Source organism: Erythranthe guttata, chromosome 6, assembly GCF_056151865.1.
Source record: "Erythranthe guttata isolate IM_541 chromosome 6, IM_541, whole genome shotgun sequence".
Classification (NCBI taxonomy): Eukaryota; Viridiplantae; Streptophyta; class Magnoliopsida; order Lamiales; family Phrymaceae; genus Erythranthe; species Erythranthe guttata.
In genome coordinates, this window is record NC_142538.1 from 13,450,599 (window position 1) to 13,472,252 (window position 21,654).

Below are 21,654 nucleotides of genomic sequence, written 5' to 3' on the forward strand. Positions count from 1 at the left end.
TAGGATTTTTTGGATACATGTCGAGTTTTGAGAGGACGTTAAAATTTCTGATGAGATTTTGTGTCCATATCGTACATCTTATGTTCATCCCCAAACATCTATTTAGGAGAGTTCATAGGATGTAGTTTTCAACACTTCAATAACTTATTCATACTATAACATTTGTTCTCTATTTTGCAATTTTCGTCTCATCATTTCACCATGTATCGAAATCTTGAGTTACTAAACACTTTCTTAACTTCTGAGTCTGATGACGATCTTGAATTGCTTTTAATAGCAACTCAAAATGAGGAAGGCGAAAGGCAAAATAGGCGTCATCGTGGTTCTGTTCCGGGCCGAAGGGTAATTAATCGTGACAGAGCTGGAGGGCAAAGAAGACTTTATCAGGATTATTTTTCTGATAATCCAACATATTCTGATGATCAATTCAGAAGAAGATTTCGGATGCGAAGGCCTCTTTTCTGTCGAATTCTAAATGCAGTTGAATCATATGATCCATACTTCGTACAAAGAAATGATGCAATCGGGGTCCCTGGCTTATCATCTCTTCAAAAGGTAATAGATGCACTCAGAATACTTGCCTATGGAATTCCAGCTGATCTTCTAGATGATCATATACGCATAGGTCAAAGCACCTCCCTTGATAGCTTACGTCATTTTGTCGAAGCGATAGTTGTCATTTTCAGTGAAGTATATCTAAGAACACCAACTGAAACAGATCTATCGCGACTGCTCCAAGTTAACGAGCAACGCGGATTTCCAGGAATGCTTGGAAGCATTGATTGCATGCATTGAAAGTGGAAAAATTGCCCAACTGCTTGGAAAGGTATGTACACTGGCCATTCTCGTTCACCGACTATTGTATTAGAGGTAGTTGCTTCTCAGGATCTTTGGATATGGCATGCTTTTTTTGGGATGCCAGGCTCACTTAATGATATAAATGTTTTAGATAGATCTCATGTCTTTTTAACATTAACCAACGGTCGTGCTCCTCCAGTCAATTTTATTGTCAATTGTAAGAATTATTCCATGGGTTATTACCAGACATCGTAGTGAGCTACCGGTCTTTAAGTTTGCTTTCTTCCTTGACAATTGTTCTTTTGACGCCTTGTTACCGAGAGGCCGAACGTGAGTAGTGGAATGATCACTACTATCACCAAATGGGCTTGCATCAACATCGAGGTCGACAATTTTACTTTTTTTTAGAGTTTGCCATTTTCTCTCGTTTTGAAGAAGTTCAAAGCAATGTTCTAGTTGGAAAGCTCTACCTTCATCGGCAATGTATAGTTGTTTTGCTTCAATCAACTCCAAAAAAAAATAAGGTGAAAAATAAGTAAATAGTATTCTATGAACAAAAAATTAGAATATAAATATTTACCTTTCCATGAGTCGATTGACCGGATTGATGCCTATCGTCGATTTGTTTGACACAACCAACAAATTTAGCACATCGTGCGTTAATTTGTCCCCAACGATGTTTTATGCTTTTCTCGGTAGCCCCACATCACCGCCATGACTCATAAACATATCACATATTTTTCCCTAAAACATAGTGGCTCTCTGATCATTTCCAGTAATAGCATCCTTGCTTGTATTTAGCCATGCTGAAACAAGAATAATATCCTCATCGCGGGAAAAATTCTTTTTTCTTTTTGATAATACATGCCCTGCCACTGAACTTTCGAGAGGTGTAGAAATCTCGTCGAATTGATTATTTTCCAGAAATTCCGGTGACGTGCTATTTAGCAAATCAGCGTAAGAATGATACATATCGTCATCCATCTACAAAAGCAAGAAAAATAATTATTAATTAGCATACACATAAAAATAATTAACCTAAAAATAATTAGCATACAAATAAAAAATAATGTACAAAAATAAACACTTAAGTAAATAACCCTAATTAACCTAATATATATACCCTAATCCCCCACCCCCACCACTTTGAGCCGCCAACACCCCTCTCTCTTATTCTCATCTGTTCTCTCTCTCTCTCTCTCTCTCTCTCTCTCTCTCTCTCTCTCTCTCTCTCTCTCTCTCTCTTATTTCTTTTTCTTTTCTCCTCTGTTCTCTCTCTCTCTCTCTAATTCTCTCCTTTTCTCCTTTCTCTTATTCTCATCCTCTATTTTTTTTCTCTTACTCATTCTCCCTAATCTTCTTCTCTCTTTTTTCTAACCCCTTTTCTCTCATCTTTCTTTCACTGTTTTTTTCGTGCTCCGATTCACAAAGAAAATCAGAACTCAGAAACGCATAAAGGTTACCTTTTTTTTCGTTGTTTTTCTTTTAATTTTGAGTTTTGAAATTATGTAATTTTTCAAACCGAAATGGTCTTCTTTATTGGAAGTTTTTTTTTTCAATTAAAGTTGAATCTGCAAAATAAAAGACACGTTGGGTGGAAATGTATCCGTTGGGAGGAAATAGATCCGTTGGGAGCTTCCCTCCAATTTTGTATTACTCAATTTGCAGACCCCATTTTTTTATGGCAGAGATGAGGAGGTCCTAAAATGGGGCCTGTTTTGATGGCTCGGTTGGAACACAAAAATTCAGACTTTGACCATCAAAATGGCAGTTATTGCTTTTAGGGCCTCGGTTGGAGTTGCCCTTAAATTGTTTCTTTGTCTATATTGTACCTTAATCATTTCTGTATTGACTAGATTTTTGTGCAGAAGCAATGGAACTGGTAATTTTTCCATTAGTCATTGTTTTTTTCTTTTTTCTACATTTTAAATTACAAGATAATACACCTTTAACTTACGTAATGTACATTTTCAGTAAAAGACCCTGGAAAAACCAGCAGAACATCACAACCTCAATTACGTTAATGTACTGTCATTGACAGTATAATTATGTTAATTTATTGTCAGTGACAGCACAACTACGGTCAACGTTTAGCGGCGGACGTAAAAAAAAAATAAAAAAAAAAGAATTATCTAAAAGTCCGGAATCCGGCAGCAAAAAAAAATGAAAAAAAAAAGTTTTGAAAAAAAAGGTTAAAATTGAATTTTTGTGGTTAAAATTGGATTTTTGTGGACACCATTGATTAAATTGAGGTTACAATTAAGAATTGGGTATAAAGGGTTGGGGGTAATATTGTCATATACATGAATGTTTCATTTATTTATAATAAATATTTAAGGGATGAGTTTATTGGTGAAAGAGATATAGCCCCTAAACCTAGAATAATAAAGAAAATGGTACAAAATTTATCTTCCAATGATTCTATTATGTGATTTATTTTAAAAACAAATAATACATATATCAGTGTGCGTGGAAATAAAGATCACATTCATTACTTATATATAGGCTTAATTCCACTTTGCACCCTCGAAATACACCATTTTGGCACTTTGCACCCCCGAAAAACAATTTATGGCACTTTACACCCTCGAAATACATTTAATCATTCAAAATGCACCCCGCTCTATTTTCCGGCCATATGTTCCGGCGTTGACTGATTTTTTGATTGTCAACAGGGGTATTTTTTTCTCTTCATCGAATTTTTCTTTGGGGTGCAAAGTGCTAATGTATTTTCAAGGGTGCAAAGTGTCAAAATTATTTTTTCGAGAGTGCAAAATGAAAAAAAATGTATTTTAATCATATTAACTAATTTTATTCATTAGCTTGCGTTTGTTTTTTTTATCAGCTTTTTGGCCATAATAAACAAAGTCTAATATCTTTTAAACTGTTAGAAATTAGACAATAAATTTAAACGGACTTTTACTTGGTTTTAAATTTGTATTGTTCCATAGTAACCACTAACCACATCAAATTCATCAAAAATAATTATAACCAGAACAGTACTTGTATCAAAAAAAAATTAAAAAAAAATATAGAATAAGAAAATGAAAATCTGAACCAAGATATTCTAAGATCAAAATAATTGCATAATACTATAGCAATAGCAATATCCAAATATGTCAAAATCAAAAGCATATAAAGTTTGAAAATTCAAAGTAGATCATAACCGCAGTACTAAATTCATATATATAGTTCTGACATGAAAAATAAAATGGCAATACTATTAGAATATAAAATCCAACTTGTTCAGCCTAAAGACCTGTCACAGTAGATTTAGATGGTCCTTAATTTGTGTCCTGTTACAAACAAAGACAGATTTTATTAGTGTATTAGTGATTAATAATAATTTAATAGATAAAAATAATATAATCAAACCTGCAAATTAGTTCTTGATATTGTTACACATGTTCTTAACTTTTTTTCTCTCCTACAGATAAACATATAGAAAATCATACTACGAAGTTTCATAATAAATTAAAATAAATTAGAAACATATTTAAATATTGGTACACGTACCGAAATTTTTGACATTTTTGAAGAACACACTTTTGATGGTTCCTTGCAACCTTTTATATTGTGTCCATATTGTCCACAATTAGAACAACGGTATTTGAAGTCGTTTCTTTTCAACTTATTCCCACCATCCTGCTCTTGGATTAGCTCATCTGGATCCTTTCTTCTTGCATGTTGTTTTGGTCTTCCAGCTTTCTTTGTCTTTTCAGGCCATGGAACTAATGATAAAAGTTCAGATTTTGGCCACTCATCTTTTCCTTTGATTGGCTGCAACATGTAGTTATACGCCTTCATGTATGTGTTCTTTTGGTACCAATGACACACATAATTTTCCACTTTTTCCCTTTTGTAGAACACACATGCTATAGCATGCACGCATGGTAATCCAGTCAAATCCCACTTTCTGCAGCTACAAGTTCTCTTCGGTAGTTCCACTGTCCAAGAGTCACCAAATCAGCCTTTAACCTCAAACTTATCTTCACCATTCCATTGTACAATAAATTCATGTGCATTTTTCTTCTTGTTTTCTAATATTTTTTGCACTGTAGGACATATTTCTCCATTTACCTTCATGATTTTATCTCTTTGAGCTGGCAATCTTTTGTATATTATCATTCTTATAATCTCCAACATCGTGATAATTGGCCTATTCCTAGCCTTCATAATTGATTTGTTGAAGCTTTCGCAAAAAATATTTAGTAAAAGGTCACATTTTGGCCAAGTATTGAAGTGTGACCTTGTCCATTGCTTGGGAGGTCTCTCCATCACCCACTTGTATGTAGCATGATCAGTGGCTTTTATTTGCTCCATTATCCTTTCAAAATCAACCACTCTAGTTGATGTAGTAGCTCTCCATATCAAATCCTTTAATTGCAGCCCCTTGTGTTTCGTTTTAAAGTTGTTGTACATATATCTCACACAAAATCGGTGCTCAGCGTGGGGTAGCAAATCCTCCACGGCCCTAATCAACCCCTTTTGCTTATCAGAAATTATAGTCCATGCATAACTGTTCTTAATGTCCAAGTCATCAATCAGTAGTGTGATGAACCAATCCCATGTTTTCCTAATTTCACTCAAAACTACAGCATAAGCAATGGGGTACATGTTGTTGTTCTCGTCTATACCAACTGCCGTGAGTAACACCCCACCCCTTTCTGTCTTGAGATGAGTCTCATCCAACCCGATAACAGGTCTACACCCTTCTTTAAAACCTTTCTTTAGAGCTCCCCAACAAATATAAATCCTCTTAAATGTACATTCTCCATAATTCAAGATATGCTTGCACTTAATTTTCACTGTGGTGTTCGGATTTTTTCTCTTGATTTCGTCAGTAATCCCAAAGTCTTGCATATTGCTCACTTTCTGTGCCATTTATAAGTTTGCCAGCATGTTTTTTGGCTCTGTACATCTTAGAGATTGATAGTAGTGTTCGGTTTTCCATTTGCATAATCTCTTGTATTGAATCCACAGGCCATTCCAGGTTACTCCTTATGTGATTCTGATATTTCAAAGCCAAAAATTTTGATGTGCAATGCTTCGAACTAGGTTCTCTAGTACAAGTATGGTGCCCTTTAATAGACTTAACCTGAAAAGTTTTGTCTATATTTGACATAAATGATGCATATATGACCCATCCACACTTGCATGTAACCTGAATCTTGTTGCTGCAGTTCTTATAAAACGTTAATGGTCTACCTTGCTTATTTGAATGCTTTCTTATAGCATCTCTGAATTCCGCAGCATCTTTGAACTTCATGCCTATTTCAAATTCAAAATCAGAGTTATCTGCATCATTTTGGTAAACCGAAAAATCAGGCAATTTGGATCTCCTCTTTTTGTTTTTGCATCCATGCATTGTGGTTGTCGGTTGTTTCATATTAACGATTCCACTATTACTTGGTCCAAAATTGTTTCCTACCTCGGGTATTTGAACATCCACAATATCAGCCCACTCAATTTCTTTGTCAACATTATCATCGAATAGTTGGTCATCAAATTCAAAATCATTCTCTTCAAATTCATCGTCGCACTCATAATCACTATCAACATCATCACATTCTTCTTCACTACTTGATGTCACTGTATTGTTATCAAAGTCCACCATATCATTTGCATTAGATTCATGAGCACCTCTGTAACTTTCTTCAACATTTTATGTAAAATCTTCAGTCAATTCCACATCTTGTTCACTAGCTTGGTCATCGAATAAAAAATAGTTAGAAGCAGCTTGACTCTCTATAGTTGATACTGGATCAACATTCTCAATAAGCACACTCACAACTCTATTCTCATCCATAAACTTCACTAAATTCTGAACATCACCATCACTGTCCAAAAGGAGAAAATCATTGTGGCCTTTTCTGCTACGATAAAACTTCAACAAGTTAGTCTCACCAATCACCCTAGCCATGGCGTGTAATGCATCTACTGTCATAACACCAGGTTCACAAAAGTCAAAATAGTCTTCTCTACCACTAATATAGAATTTACCACTGCTGCACTGTGAAAAAACACCAGAGTGTTGCATCTTTATGGTAAACATATTTGTTTCATAAAAAAATATATTAATTAAATATGACAATATTGTGCTATTCACGAAAGAAAACAATAAATAATGCAAATGCTCTACTCATTATTTATGTTTAACATATAAGACGATTTGTATTGTACGGTCCCGACAAATCTCATGGAATATGTACATAAAAACATAAAATATAGAATGTTGGATCAAGAAGAGAGAATAAATAAATATTAAAGCTGTTGAACTCAAACAGTCGAGCAATTCTGAAAAAATTACCATTGAAGGGATTGCCAAACTTTTCTTCCCTGAGAATCCAAACCATTTTTCTCACAAAGTTGTATGATTTACCAAAGATTTGCACTTTATGAATAAACACCAAGTAATTGTTCTTTTGTTATCAACGGCAAAATAGAGAATTGGGAACCCTAAATGTACTTCGTGAAGAGTGATTTAGGTTGGTGGGTTTTATGTTTTTATTTTTTTTTCACTTTTTATTTTATTGTACACAAATCAATTTTGCCCTTAATCACATGATCATCACGTGACTTCAAATTATACAGTGAAGAGACAAAAATACCCCTGTTGACAATAAAAAATCAGTCAACGTCGGAAAATAGAGTGGGGTGCGTTTTGAACGATTAAATGTATTTCGAGGGTGCAAAGTGGAATTAAGCCCTTATATATATATATATATATATATATATATATATATATATATATATATATATATATATATATATATATATATATATATATATATATATATATATATATATATATTCATAAATTACCCCCATACATGACATGACACGTTAGCAAAGTACGGGACGTGTAAATTATATTGGAGGATCATAAAACCGTAGTAATTAGTTTGAATGACGAAATGGCACATTAGGAAAGTACCTTACATGATCCTAATTAGCAAATCACCGGATGTGTAGATTGGAGGACCGTAACTCGTTTCGATATATACACACTCGACAAGACTCGTTAGCAAAGTAAGAACGCCGTATAAATTGGAGGATCGTTAGTTCGAACCACTCATTTTTTCTTTAACGAAGCTAGAGTTGGTGAAGAGAAAGACCACGACCATTCAAAGGGTAAACTGCGACGTTTGAACTGTACATAGAATCTCTCGAAGTGAGAATTCTGAGTTTTAGTCAGAGTATGTGCTACCAATTCAAGATGAGCATTGCAAAGTTAGTCATGATTAATTAATCAATTAAATAATTCGATATTATTGTTTGATATTTGGTTGCTTCACTAACTTTTGAATAATATATGCAAACAATTAACGATAATGCAAGACTGGACATTAATTAATTAAGGAGCAAGAAAACAAATTATATATATAAGAACATGAACATAGCTAAGAAGAACACACACAAAATAATAAACTCATAGAATAAAATTAACAAAGGCTGATACATATATTATAGCCTTTTTCATCCATGATAGACAAGACCAAATTAAATCAGGATTTATATATGATTAACAAAAACAAGCAATAAACCCTAATTAATAATATCCAAAACAAACAAACAATGAACCCTAATAATATCGAAAACTTATGATCTGATGATCAAACTCCAAAACCACAAAATTAATAAAAACCCTAATTATTATTATTATTATTATTATTATTATTATTATTATTATTATTATTATTATTATTATTATTATTATTATTATTATTATTATTATTATTATTATTATTATTATTATTATTATTATTATTATTATTATTATTATTATTATTATTATTATTATTATTATTATTATTATTATTATTATTATTATTATTATTATTATTATATATGATGATGTGAGAGCTTAACAAGAGCAGGATGCAACTCCTGATCGATCCTAAAAGACCAAAGCTGAACCACATCGCTCGACCATTTCGGCAAAGAATTGCAAAACCATGTTCAATTTGGACGGGAAGGATGACTGGGTCTGGATTGGTGATTTTTTTATTTTTTTTATATATAAATTGGGATATCATTGAAAACATGGTAGGGTAGTTTTGTCATTTCAAGTCAATCAAATGCAACATAAGAGGGTCATTGCCAATATTTTTAACATGGGACTTTTTGGTAATTAGATATTACACATGGGAATCTGTGCGAATAGCTCGATATTTGTTACTCTATTACTTTTTCAATAAATGTTATATTATATTATACCTATAGAAAAATGGTGCTATTTGGCCATTTTCACTACGAATTTAACAAAATTCAGAACACCAAATTTGTAGTGCTTCAAGTTGACTTTCTTTTTTGTAGTAAAAAATTCTAGTTCGAGGCCATTTTTAGTTGTTCATAAACTTAGGAAGTGACGCGCGGACTTTTTAATTATTCTTTTATTTTCAGTATAATATAAATAATATATAATAATGCACTCGAACGCTTAAAAAATACTTGGACAAGCATACAACATCTCTTAGACCATCTCTAATAGTTTGTCTAAAAACGGTTGTCTATATTTATAATATAACCAACGAACAGTGTTTTGGCACTCCACTTTTTACACTGCACCTCCAACAACATTGTTTATATTTTACACAATTATTGTATTCAATTATTTTTTTATTAAATAGTTTCTACATGACATTCAATTATTATAAAATATTAATAAAATTAAAATGCGTATTATTCTAAACAATATATTTATATGTTGAATCTTTAATAATTTTTGTTTTACAAATTTATTTGACTTTTATTTTAGTTACTATACTAATAACTAATAATACTAATTAATAACTATACAAAATTAATTTTAAATTTGATAAATAAATTTCAATAACTTAATTGATATATATTAATAAAAATTAAAATTTTATAATTCTTAATGAAATATTTTATTTATTTTAATTAAAATGATAATTTTTTTTTTAATTTTAGTTATTATTAATACTAAGTAAAATAGTAATTAAGTTTCATCTTTAGTACATTTATTTGAAAAAAAACAATTAAGACGATATAAATATTTTTTAATGATAAATATAAATAAATAGCTCGTGAATTCGTGATATATAATTAAATATAATAACTTTGCTAGAACAAAACAACTCTCTGTGTACGAAGGAAATTTATCACACGAATAAAAGAAAGAAGATTGCTTTTTAAAAGGCTGTGGATATTAATGTGTCTATTACTCTATTTCACTCTGTCTCTGACCAACACCCTATTTATACAATTAATTTTGAAGCATGCTTTATTTAGGATGTCTATGACAAATGGCCGACAAGTTTCATCTAATGAGGATGGTTTGATATGTCAAGCTTTTCAATGCTTAGTACGTAATATAAATATTATAATATAAATTATATTTAAAAAAAAAAAAAAAAGAGAGAGAAAACGAGGAGTAAAGTTGAACCTCGATAAATTAATAATTTCGCTTAAATAATAAAAAATTTCATGTCCCAGTTTAGAGACAACGTGTTAAATTAACAATTCGCTAAATTTATAAGATAATACAGATTCAAAAAATTTAAGAAGCCTCATATAATATATAAATTAATAATGCATAAAAATAATTCTTAAATTACATGGTATATTACATATTTTACAGATCTATGAAGGTTTAATACAATATAATTTACTTGTCGCATTTTTCTTGTTGAAGTTCACATTACTATCAATCTCGTCCCTCACTTTTCTTAACTTGGTTAGAACTTTCGGTATAGTTTTCTCAAAACTCAACGGAAAATTGTTCTATATCATTGCTTCTTTAGGAACATCCGTTTGTGAAACGAGCTTTATAATGCATTGAACTAATGGTATAGTGAATAATATACACGTACAAAACAAAATGTATTTATTGAAAATGTTAATAAAAATAATTTAATAAATTAATAAGTTATTAATTAATGTATAAATTAGTAATTATTAATTTATCGATAAGTTAATATTTCGTTAAATTAATGGAATTTTGATGGTCCCAACTGTATTAATTTATAGAGATTTGTTTGTACATACCTGAGACTAACTGTAGACATTCGAAAACATGAGGGACTCAAATGCAAAAAACACAAAAGAGAATAGGCCAATATTGTAATACGGGAACTCGTAGGTCCTAGAAAGGAAAAGAATCCTCTGGAAGAAACCAGAGACGCGAAACTCAGGAATTCAAGTAGAAAGCGGAATAGTCTAGAACAAATCCAATTCCCACAGTATTTAAACCCCTTTCTTCCCAATTTTATTATTCAATACACAGAAAAAAAAAAGTACTAGCATTCGAAATTGAATTAGTGTGCCTTTGCTTTCGTATTAAGTTTTGTTGCTAATTGTTTTTGGTGAGGATTGTTGTTGTAAATGGCGGGAAAGGGTGAAGGACCGGCGATCGGGATCGATTTGGGAACAACATATTCATGCGTGGGTGTTTGGCAGCACGACCGCGTTGAGATTATAGCCAATGATCAGGGCAACCGTACGACGCCGTCTTACGTGGCTTTCACCGACACCGAGCGCCTCATTGGCGACGCCGCTAAGAACCAGGTTGCAATGAACCCCACCAACACTGTCTTTGGTGAGTTTTTATGTTGTGTTTTTATTTTGTCGTTTGTTTGACTCTATCCTTCATCTTGATTTGATTATTTGGTGCTTGTAGTTGTATATTCAATGTATACATTGTACACTATAATTTTGATAAATTAATACTCGATAAATTATTTAAATAATAATTTTTTTGGTCACGGCCATAAAAATATGCTAAATTATTAGTTTGGATAGTTTAATACTTGGCTAAATTAATAGATTCTTGTTAGTTCCGACTCTGTTAATTTATAGAGATTTAATTGTATCTTGTTTAGAATTTGTATGTTTTTTTTTCAATTTGAGTGAGGGTTCTCTGTTTTTGGATTGCATGATATGATATTGGTTTTGAATTTCAACTCTGAGATTTCTGTGGGTATCTATCTAGTTTTACTATTTGAAAAAAATTATAAAATAGTCCAAATTTTGCTGCATGATTCTCGAATGACTGTGTTTTGGAATACTATGACAAATAATTAGGTTCTATTATAGTGTTTAACTCAAAATATGTTTGCTTCTTCAATATTGGATATTTAATTTAGAGTGCTCTTGTTCCGTTTTTAATCCTTTAAACTAGATTCTAAATGGTTTGTGATTTTGTGATGTAGATGCCAAGAGGTTAATTGGTAGAAGATACTCCGATCCATCTGTCCAGAGTGACATGAAGCATTGGCCGTTCAAGGTGATTCCCGGCCCCGCCGAGAAGCCAATGATTGTTGTATCACACAAAGGCGAAGATAAGCAATTCTCCGCCGAGGAGATCTCGTCAATGGTACTCATCAAAATGAAAGAGATAGCCGAAGCGTACCTCGGTTCCACAATCAAGAACGCCGTTGTTACTGTACCGGCGTACTTCAACGACTCGCAGCGTCAGGCCACAAAGGATGCCGGAGTTATTGCCGGTCTCAACGTTATGCGTATCATTAACGAACCAACTGCGGCTGCAATTGCTTACGGTCTCGATAAAAAGGCTACAAGTTCTGGTGAGAAGAACGTGCTTATATTCGATCTTGGTGGCGGCACTTTTGATGTATCGCTTTTGACTATCGAAGAGGGAATCTTCGAAGTCAAAGCCACAGCCGGTGATACTCATCTCGGAGGAGAGGATTTTGACAATAGGATGGTGAACCACTTTGTTCAAGAGTTCAAGAGGAAGCACAAGAAGGATATTAGCGGTAACCCTAGAGCTTTGAGGAGATTGAGGACCGCTTGCGAACGGGCGAAGAGGACTCTCTCTTCGACGGCACAAACCACCATCGAGATTGATTCTTTGTATGAGGGTGTCGATTTCTACACCACAATCACGCGTGCGAGATTCGAGGAGCTCAACATGGACTTGTTCAAAAAGTGCATGGAGCCCGTCGAGAAGTGCTTACGCGACGCAAAGATCGACAAAAGCAGCGTCCACGAAATCGTCCTTGTTGGTGGCTCCACAAGGATCCCGAAGGTTCAACAGCTACTGCAGGATTTCTTCAATGGTAAGGAGCTGTGCAAGAGCATAAACCCCGACGAAGCTGTTGCGTACGGAGCCGCAGTGCAAGCGGCAATCTTGAGTGGCGAAGGCAACGAGAAGGTGCAGGATCTTCTTCTCTTGGATGTTACGCCTCTGTCCCTCGGGTTGGAGACAGCCGGAGGTGTAATGACCGTCTTAATCCCAAGAAACACGACTATTCCTACAAAGAAGGAACAAGTGTTCTCCACGTATTCAGACAATCAGCCGGGTGTTTTGATTCAGGTTTACGAGGGTGAACGAAGCAGGACAAAGGATAACAATTTGCTCGGAAAATTCGAGCTTAGCGGGATTCCGCCGGCACCGAGGGGTGTTCCTCAAATCACCGTCTGCTTCGACATTGATGCTAACGGAATCTTGAACGTGTCGGCTGAAGACAAGACGACCGGTCAGAAGAACAAGATTACGATAACGAACGATAAGGGGAGGTTATCGAAGGAAGATATTGAGAAGATGGTGCAAGAAGCTGAGAGGTATAAATCTGAGGATGAAGAACACAAGAAGAAAGTCGAGTCGAAGAATGCGTTGGAGAATTATGCGTACAATATGAGGAACACGATTAGGGATGAGAAGATTGCTTCGAAGCTGGCGGCGGATGAGAAGAAGAGGATAGAGGATGCAATTGAGTCGGCTATTCAGTGGTTGGATGGGAATCAGCTTGCGGAGGCTGACGAATTTGACGACAAGATGAAAGAGCTTGAGGGGATTTGTAACCCGATTATCGCAAAGATGTATCAGGCTGGTGGTGCTGGCGGTGGTATGGCTGGTGGCATGGATGAGGATGGTCCTTCTGTAGGTGGCGGTAGCGGTGGTGGTGCTGGCCCCAAGATTGAGGAAGTTGATTAGATATCAAAATTTTAGTTATTGGGAAGATTTTGTTTGAACATTAGTTTGGTGAAGTATTATTAGATTTGCAAGTTTGTTTTGGTTTTCTTTCTCAGTTGTCTTGTGCATCTATAAAATTTAGAGTATTTCTATTGTCAGTCTCTTCGATATTTTTCGCTTTGTTTGTTTTCCTTTTTCTTTTTTGGTGCAGACAAACGGTTTACTAGCTTTCAGTAAATAGAGCATCGATAAATTAATACACGATAAACTAATAATCTCACTAAAATAATAAATTATTCTAGTCCCAAATTAGTGAGAACGTGATAAATTATTTATTCAATGATTTAATATTTCACTAAATTAATAGAATTTTTCAAATCCCGATTGTATTAATTTGTAGAGGTTTACCAATTGTGACTGGTCTCATTTCAATCAACTCTTATATACTCTAATAGTGAAATAGATTGATTATCTCTTGACATAATGGGGCTTAAAAATTTTGAGTTAGAAACTTAGGATATGAAAATGGAAAAACTTGTACAAGCGCCAATCAAGTATGATAACAGTATAATCCTTATCGAAGCTATTTTGTTTTGAATAGCTATGGTGATTTAGGTATATTTTTCTATTTTTTTTTCAATTTTTTTTCAATTTTTTTTTTCATTTGATTAGTTAATGTTTTTAATGCTTGAGTTACTACAACTTTTTTAACGAAAAATAAGCTCTCGTTTACTATTGACATCATTAAGTGACATGTGGCATTTCATTCAAAAATATGATTATTCATATATCGAAAATTTGACATCTATTTGATGCTTATGGTTGAACTTTGAAGAAGGTGACTTCCATCCTACACCTAGTGATAATCACCGGGTCCGTCTCATGCTGACACGTGTCTCTGTAGTAAGTAGTTGTAATTAATTTTGCAATATAACTAGGATATCCGTTTTCGGTTTCTAACTAGAGTTATATTTTAATAAAGCGGTTCTACAAGAATTTATTATTCTAGCTTTCACAAATAAGAACATCCATCTAACACTTACCATATATACTAGAAGGGATAATTGGTCTGACCCCCTATTTGGAACTTATATGAATTATAAGTCAATTTTATTAGTTGATTTTAGCTATACGTCCATTGACCAATAAAAATAACAGATATTTAATTAAATTATTACTCTAATCAAATAAATGCCCTTAATTAATATTTATATTGAGATAGTTGGTTACGGAAAATATTAACAAATCTGAAATTTCACTATATATCTCTTCTAATACCCCCCTCTCTCTCTCTCCCTTTTTATTTTTTTTATTTTTACATATATATGTATCTCTCACCTATCTCAATATTTATTTAGATTGAACTTATAATTTGGTTTGCATTTTCAAATTAATTTTGTCTTTTCTTTTTGCTATTTGCATATAAATAACAATAATAAAATGCAAACTATAACAACAAAATGAAGACTATAGACCTTTGACAATTTTGTTGCAACAGTATATACCATAATAAAAGTCAAATATATTATTTTTAGATATTTATTTTAGATTTTTTATTTTTTTATTTTATTGCTTTTTTTGTTTAAAATTAAATAAAAATAATAATAATAATTGCTTGAGTCGAATGCATCGATGAGTTATGATGATGAGAGATGGCCAATGTTGATGATGAGATTGCTTGTTTTGTTGTGATAAGGATTAGATGTTTGTTTAGCCTTCCATTCAACGGAACTTAGAAACGAATTATTGTTAGGAATCACACTTTGTGCATTGCTTTGGTTGAATGTTTTGTATTTTAAATTTAGAATTAATTTGTGTTAGATCATGCTATGTTCGGTTTTAGAACTCACCTTAGGAAACTTATGATACGAAGTATTGAGTAGTGAGTGATTTGGGATATGATTTAGGCCTTCTTTGAACCGTTTGAGCCTTTCAAGCCGACATTTTTATCGAAATTATCCTTAGAACCTTGATTTGAGCCTCGGAGAAAAGATATTCTCTCTTTTAGCCAATACATTTAAGGTAGAATTGATGGAGATTCTTGAAAAAAAAAAATTACCCCTTAAAGTTTGGTTGGAAAATTTTATACAAGTCCTTCAAACAAATATATATATATATATATATATATATATATATATATATATATATATATATATATATATATATATATATATATATATATATATATATATATATATAAAAAGAAAGGAAGAAGAAGGGAAGAAGATGAAGAGACTAGAAGGGAGAAAAAATGATTAATTGTTGAATTGTTTTTGAAAGCTCGATCCATTGTCTTAAAAGCAAAAGTGGAGACTTTTGAACTTTTGAGAATCGAGTTTATTAAAGTCCTTAGAGGTGAATCATTGTTCCAAACGCCTATCTTTCAACTTTTGGCGTAATCACCTAAATTCAATAAGCATAACAACTTTAGCTATACATACCTCGAACCAAAGAGCCTGACAATTGAAAGCCAAAAAGCTCCAATGATCCCAATAGCTTAATATTCGGTATTAGAAGAGTAAATGAATTTTGTGAGTATTTGGAGACAAACATATGTATGTAAGCATAAATTTTTTCTATCTTTCATATACAAATATTGGATGCTTGAAGCAATTGCATGATTTGTGGTTTTTGGCAATGGTAACTAACTAAGTGCTTTTGAATTTTGATCTTGCAAATGTCTAAGAATTTTCATTATAATTACATATTCTGAAAACATGAAGTTGATCATTAATCTATGTAATGAAATGCAGTAGTTGAGTTTTTGGAGAGTAAATAAGATCTTTTTAAATAAGTACATCTACCCCACCTTTTTATTTAAGATCTTTTTAAATAAGTACATCTACCCCACCTTTTTATTTAAGATATTTTAATGAGTAAAAATAGGAAATAAACCCATTATCCAAACACTCTAAAAATTAATCCTAAAAATAAGATATAACAGTTTATCAGCTCTTAAAACATCTTATCAGATATAAGAGCTTATCAACTGTCTAAAATAAGCTTAGCCAAACACCCTCTTAAACTCTAGTATATTCATGATATAAACTCTAATATAACTTCAATTTCACTAATTTGAATTGTTTTTTCGATAATTTTTTCTGTTTATAAATGTTTTTGGAATCAGTTTTAGAATGTCATTGTTGACAATAGCACAACCAAAACGAACCGGCAATAGTCAACACAACTACAGTTAACCCTCTATAAATTAATACAGTCGGGATTAGGGAAATTCTATTAATTTAGCAAATTATTAAATTATCGAGTTAATAATTTAATACGTTTTCACCGAGTCATGACCGAAAGAAACTATTCTTTAATCAAGGTTATTAATTTATCGAATATTAATTTATCGATGTTCTACTGTATATATTTTTGTTTTTGAAATTTCATCCTTTTTTTTCCTTCTATTATTTTGTGGTTAGAAGTAAAATAACGGTACTATGTTGTGGTTACTAGTAAAACAGCTCTATTATATTGTGATCAACAATAAAATAGTTGGTGGTGAAAACAATAACATTACCGGAAATAGAATGAAAAAAATAAAAAAATAATGTTTATGTAGAGAAAACAAATTGTAAAAAATGTTAGTGTTACTGTGAAAAAAAATTGTAAAAATTAATGTTAATTGATATAAATAATGTTTGATTACACTACAAAAGCACAAATGGTCTAGTGGTAGCATAGCACTGTGTATCAAAAAGATTTGTAAATTGAGCAAGAAAGACGGTGTAGTGGTTTTAGGTTCTAGAAATGTGACAAACCCGAGCTCCCCACACTAGACACGGCCATGGGCCGGTTTTGGGCCCGAACCGGCCAGTTGACGACCCGGCCCAACCCGTCGACCGGTGAACCGGCCCGGAACCCGTGAACCGGCCCGTCGTCCCCGGGACGGGTCGGCCCGGCGGTTCACCCGGATTTAAAAAAAAAAAAAAAAAAATTCAAAAAAATTCAAAAAAAAAAGCAAATAACGGCTGGTGAACCGGCCCGAACCGGCCGTTATTTGTTTTTTTTTGAATTCCCCCCCCCCCCCCCCCCCCCCCCCCGAATTTTTCCTATAATTTACTTATTCATCAAATATTTCAAAAAATAAAATAAAAAAAAAATAAAATAAAAAATTCAAATTTTCCGGGCCGACCCGGAACCGGCCCGGATAGGCCCGGAACCAGCCCGAACCGGCTGGCCGACCCGGCCCGCCGAACCGTGCATATTACGGGCCGGTTCCGGTTCCGGTTCCGGAAAAAGTGAACCGTGAACCGGCCCGTGGCCGTGTCTACGGCCCACACTCTTACTAAGGTGGTGTTTGTAAAAGCTTTTAAAAATAGATTATGAGCTTTTTTTCTCCATATAATCTATTTTTATTGTTTACAAAATGGACTTTACTTTTGCTTCTCTTAAAATAAGCTGCTTTAAGTTATAATTTTAAAAACACTCATGTATCTTCTTTTTCTATTTAAATTGATTTTCCCGATTTTTTGCAAACACCCCCAACCTTTTGAATTACGCACTTAGGTGGTGTTTGCAAATGATTATTTAAAAGCAGAATTTAGTGATTGTGAGTTAAGTCAGTTTTAAGTGTTTATGTCTAAAAGTTGGGGGTGTTTGCAAATATTCCGGAAAATGAACTTTAATGAAAAAACATGGTTAGAGGTGCTTTTAAAAAAATAGCTTAAAGCAGATTATTTTAAGAGAAGCAAAAGCAAAAAGTTGATTTTACAAACACCTAAAAACAGATTATGAGTAAATAAAAGCTCATAATCACTTTCAAAAAGCTTTCGCAAACACCACCTTAATATTAACTTAACTCACACTCACCAACTTATGCTTTTAAATAAGTTTTTGCAAACACCACCTAAGAATATGTCAAATAATATAGTGATAATATTGGAACCCAAAGTAGAAATTATTGATTTTGATGGGCTAGAGCCAAATGATTTGAACTTCAAGTTGGATATACGCCGATCCCGATCAAAATTTCAAATCTCACTGCCTACTCAAACTCAATCAATTCCAAGAAATTCACTATATCAACGGCTCACTTATTTTTAATATTCACATGTCCGCAAAAAAACCTTAAGAAAGATAAATTTTTACTATTTCATATAATTGTTCCAATTTGATGATTAATATTTGTTTTCGTATGAACAAAGCCAGTGGCGGATCCAGGACGAAAATTCAGGGTATGCCGAGTCCAAGAATTTACTGTATAGTGGGGTTAACTTTTTGGGGGTTCGGGGGCAGCGCCCCTGGAAAAAAAAATTTGAACCTTTTTTTGTTGGATAAATTAGGAGAAGGGAAAAAAAATTGAAACTTTTTTTTTTTTTTGGATAAATTAGGAGAAGAAAAAATTTGGGACTTTTTTTGTATATTTTGAATTTTGGGTGGACTAAATAATAATATAGATATAATATAATGTGTTTTTGGGGAGAGGGGCTAAAAAAACAAGAAAAAATTTAGGACTTTTTTTGTATATTTTGAATTTTGGGTGGACTAAATAATAATATAGATATAATATAATGTGTTTTTGGGGAGAGGGGCTAAAAAAAAAAAGAAAAAAGTTAGGACTTTTTTTGTATATTTTGAATTTTGGGTGGACTAAATAGTAATATAGATATAATATAATGTGTTTATGGGAGAGGGACTCAAAAGAAATTTAGACAAAAAAATTAAACAATATTTGTTTGTACCATAATAGAGTCGAACACTCATGACCTCATCTAACAAATTGGAGATTTTGGCCACTAACGCAAATTTATTTTCGTTATTTGGGGTGGTCCTTAGCATACTTGACCACCCCCTAGATCCGCCCCTGAAACAAGCTATATATATTCCGATGCAAATTCAAGCTGTAAGAAAAAAAAAAAAAAGAAAAAAAATTACAACTCAGCCACATAAGAAAAGTCAAGTGGTAAAAAGTAAACAAATAAGTCTGACCATGAATAAAAAAAGGAAAAGGAAAAAAAGAAAGAAAGAAAGAAAGAAAGGTTTGTTCATTGCAATTAACATACCCTTTGTTTCCATATGATCCCATGTGAGCATCTCTCGAACTTAGCAAACTTTTCCAACCATAAAAAACTAGACAAACAACACTTTTGTTTTCTCAGCCTTTTTGTCCACTACATATATGCAAAAATAAAACATATATAGTTATACATATAGATATATGCCAAATCACGGCGACCCCTGAGGTTTGGCTAAATTACGAAAAAACCTTCTAGTTTGGGTGATTACAGTCACCTCCTCGTTTTAAATATTTTTACATAAAATTTATGTAATTCGGTTATTTACCGAACAAAATCGTATATTTAGTTCGGTAAACGGTTTTACTGAATTAAAATCCCTAAATTTACCTTTAGAGAGGTCTTTTCGTAAGATAATACATAGTTCAGGGGTGACTATAATTGCCCAAACAGAAGAGGAGTTTTCATAATTTGACCATAACTCACGGGTGATCGTAATTTGCCCAATCTGTATAGTGTACGCATACATTTATATGTATATGTATACGTGGTTTGCCTGTCACCAGTTATTAAAGTGCTTCTACAAAAGTGATTATCCACACCTGGGCAGCAATTATTCAGCACTACACATACACATTAGATTATCATCTCCAAAAAGCTTTACACACTTTCTTCAATTTCCTTTCTCTTACCATTAAACATTTTCTTTCCCTCTAACTAAGCATCCATAATATTTATTAACTAGTCCAACTTTTCGAGTTCAATCATGGAAAACCTGCTTATAAGTCCGCCGATCGCTACAAAACCGCCAACCTTTCGATAGATCAGCCGAATCGAACTTAGATCAACGACAACACGAGAAAAGAAGGTTATAAATAAATACATACATGAAGTCCTTAAGTGGAGTAGGGCTTGGTTTAAGCCTTGTTTTCGGGTGTCTTTTAGTGGCTCTTTTAGGCGAGCTCTACTATTTGCTATGGTGGAAGAAGAAGAGTATTGCTAAGAGACGAAGAAGAAGAAACAACAACAGTAATATTAACGGCAACGACGACGAAGAAGGATGTTGGAAAAACCCTAGTAGTACTGTTTGTTCTCTGAGATGCACTGCTCAAGATTTGTGCTCTTCTTCGTCATCGGTTCACGAGCCGCAATCTTCAATGGAGTTGTGGCTCAAGCCGTTTAGAGACGGAGAGAATTTGCCGAGATTCCTGTTCACGATAACCGAAGAAACGAGAGAGGATTTGGAGTCGTCTGAAGACGGTGGGAATATCGTGAGTAGGAGCAATTTGAATGATTTACTTCAAATTTTGGAGACTCCGTACTTAACGCCTATCGGTTCGCCGCATTATTTCACACCACCGATAACTCCGTCGTCTTTTTCGAATACTACTTACGATAATCGGTTAATAAATAGCCCGTTTTCGGAATCGGAAAGGGATGCAGCATTCAATAGGCTAATGTCTTCTCCACCTCCAAAGTTTAAATTCTTGAGGGATGCTGAGGAAAAGCTTGTTAATCAAAGAAGAAAAAATATCGAAGAAACGGGGAATCGTGAACGGAAAATTAACGATGATAGTTCGGATTCAGCGGTGTGTAAAGAAGAGGAAAATGGGCCGTTCATCACAATCATTGTTGCCAAGAGCCAAGAAGATGAGAAAGAAGAACAACTCAATAATGTTAGATAAGTTTTTTTCTTCACCTGCCAGCTTTTCTTTTTTGTTTCCTACTTTTTTGTTTATACAATGAAAAGCTTTTTTTTTTTCTTTTTTTTTCTTTTTTTTTTTAGTTTGAGAATATAGTCCATGGTGTTAGTTCATTTTTGCAGTAATGAAATGATGACTTGATTCATTTTCTGATTTTATATGTTTTGTTTTTAAAACAAGAATCTAACTTTTGAAAGAGAATTTTGTCAAGTATGCTAATTATGTGGTGGCCTTTTAGTTTAATTACAATTATGTACTCAAGTTGAAGAGGTAAAAAAAATTGAGAAAC

General features: G+C 33.1%; 3 protein-coding genes and 1 pseudogene across 3 annotated transcripts; 3 read left to right on the top strand and 1 right to left on the bottom strand.

Moving 5' to 3' along the window:
- Positions 1 to 201: 201 nt before the first annotated feature.
- On the top strand, positions 202 to 1,053 carry LOC148770193 (uncharacterized; annotated as a pseudogene).
- A 3,647-nt stretch (positions 1,054 to 4,700) lies between these two features.
- On the bottom strand, positions 4,701 to 6,415 carry LOC148770194 (uncharacterized). The gene is made up of 3 exons (XM_088819041.1): positions 5,671 to 6,415; positions 4,879 to 5,522; positions 4,701 to 4,787 (listed from the first exon to the last, which is right to left on the bottom strand). Exons 1-3 carry the CDS (start codon positions 6,413 to 6,415, stop codon positions 4,701 to 4,703), a joined length of 1,476 nt encoding a protein of 491 aa, XP_088675167.1.
- Positions 6,416 to 10,930: 4,515 nt separating this feature from the next.
- LOC105962740 (heat shock 70 kDa protein 4) lies at positions 10,931 to 13,860 on the top strand. The gene is made up of 2 exons (XM_012987066.2): positions 10,931 to 11,362; positions 11,976 to 13,860. The coding sequence occupies exons 1-2, from the start codon at positions 11,149 to 11,151 to the stop codon at positions 13,721 to 13,723; spliced, it is 1,962 nt and encodes a 653-aa protein (XP_012842520.2). The 5' UTR covers positions 10,931 to 11,148; the 3' UTR covers positions 13,724 to 13,860.
- Positions 13,861 to 20,212: 6,352 nt separating this feature from the next.
- LOC105962692 (Putative membrane lipoprotein) lies at positions 20,213 to 21,530 on the top strand. Its single transcript, XM_012987007.2, has one exon. It carries the CDS (start codon positions 20,550 to 20,552, stop codon positions 21,345 to 21,347), a length of 798 nt encoding a protein of 265 aa, XP_012842461.2. The 5' UTR covers positions 20,213 to 20,549; the 3' UTR covers positions 21,348 to 21,530.
- Positions 21,531 to 21,654: the final 124 nt, after the last annotated feature.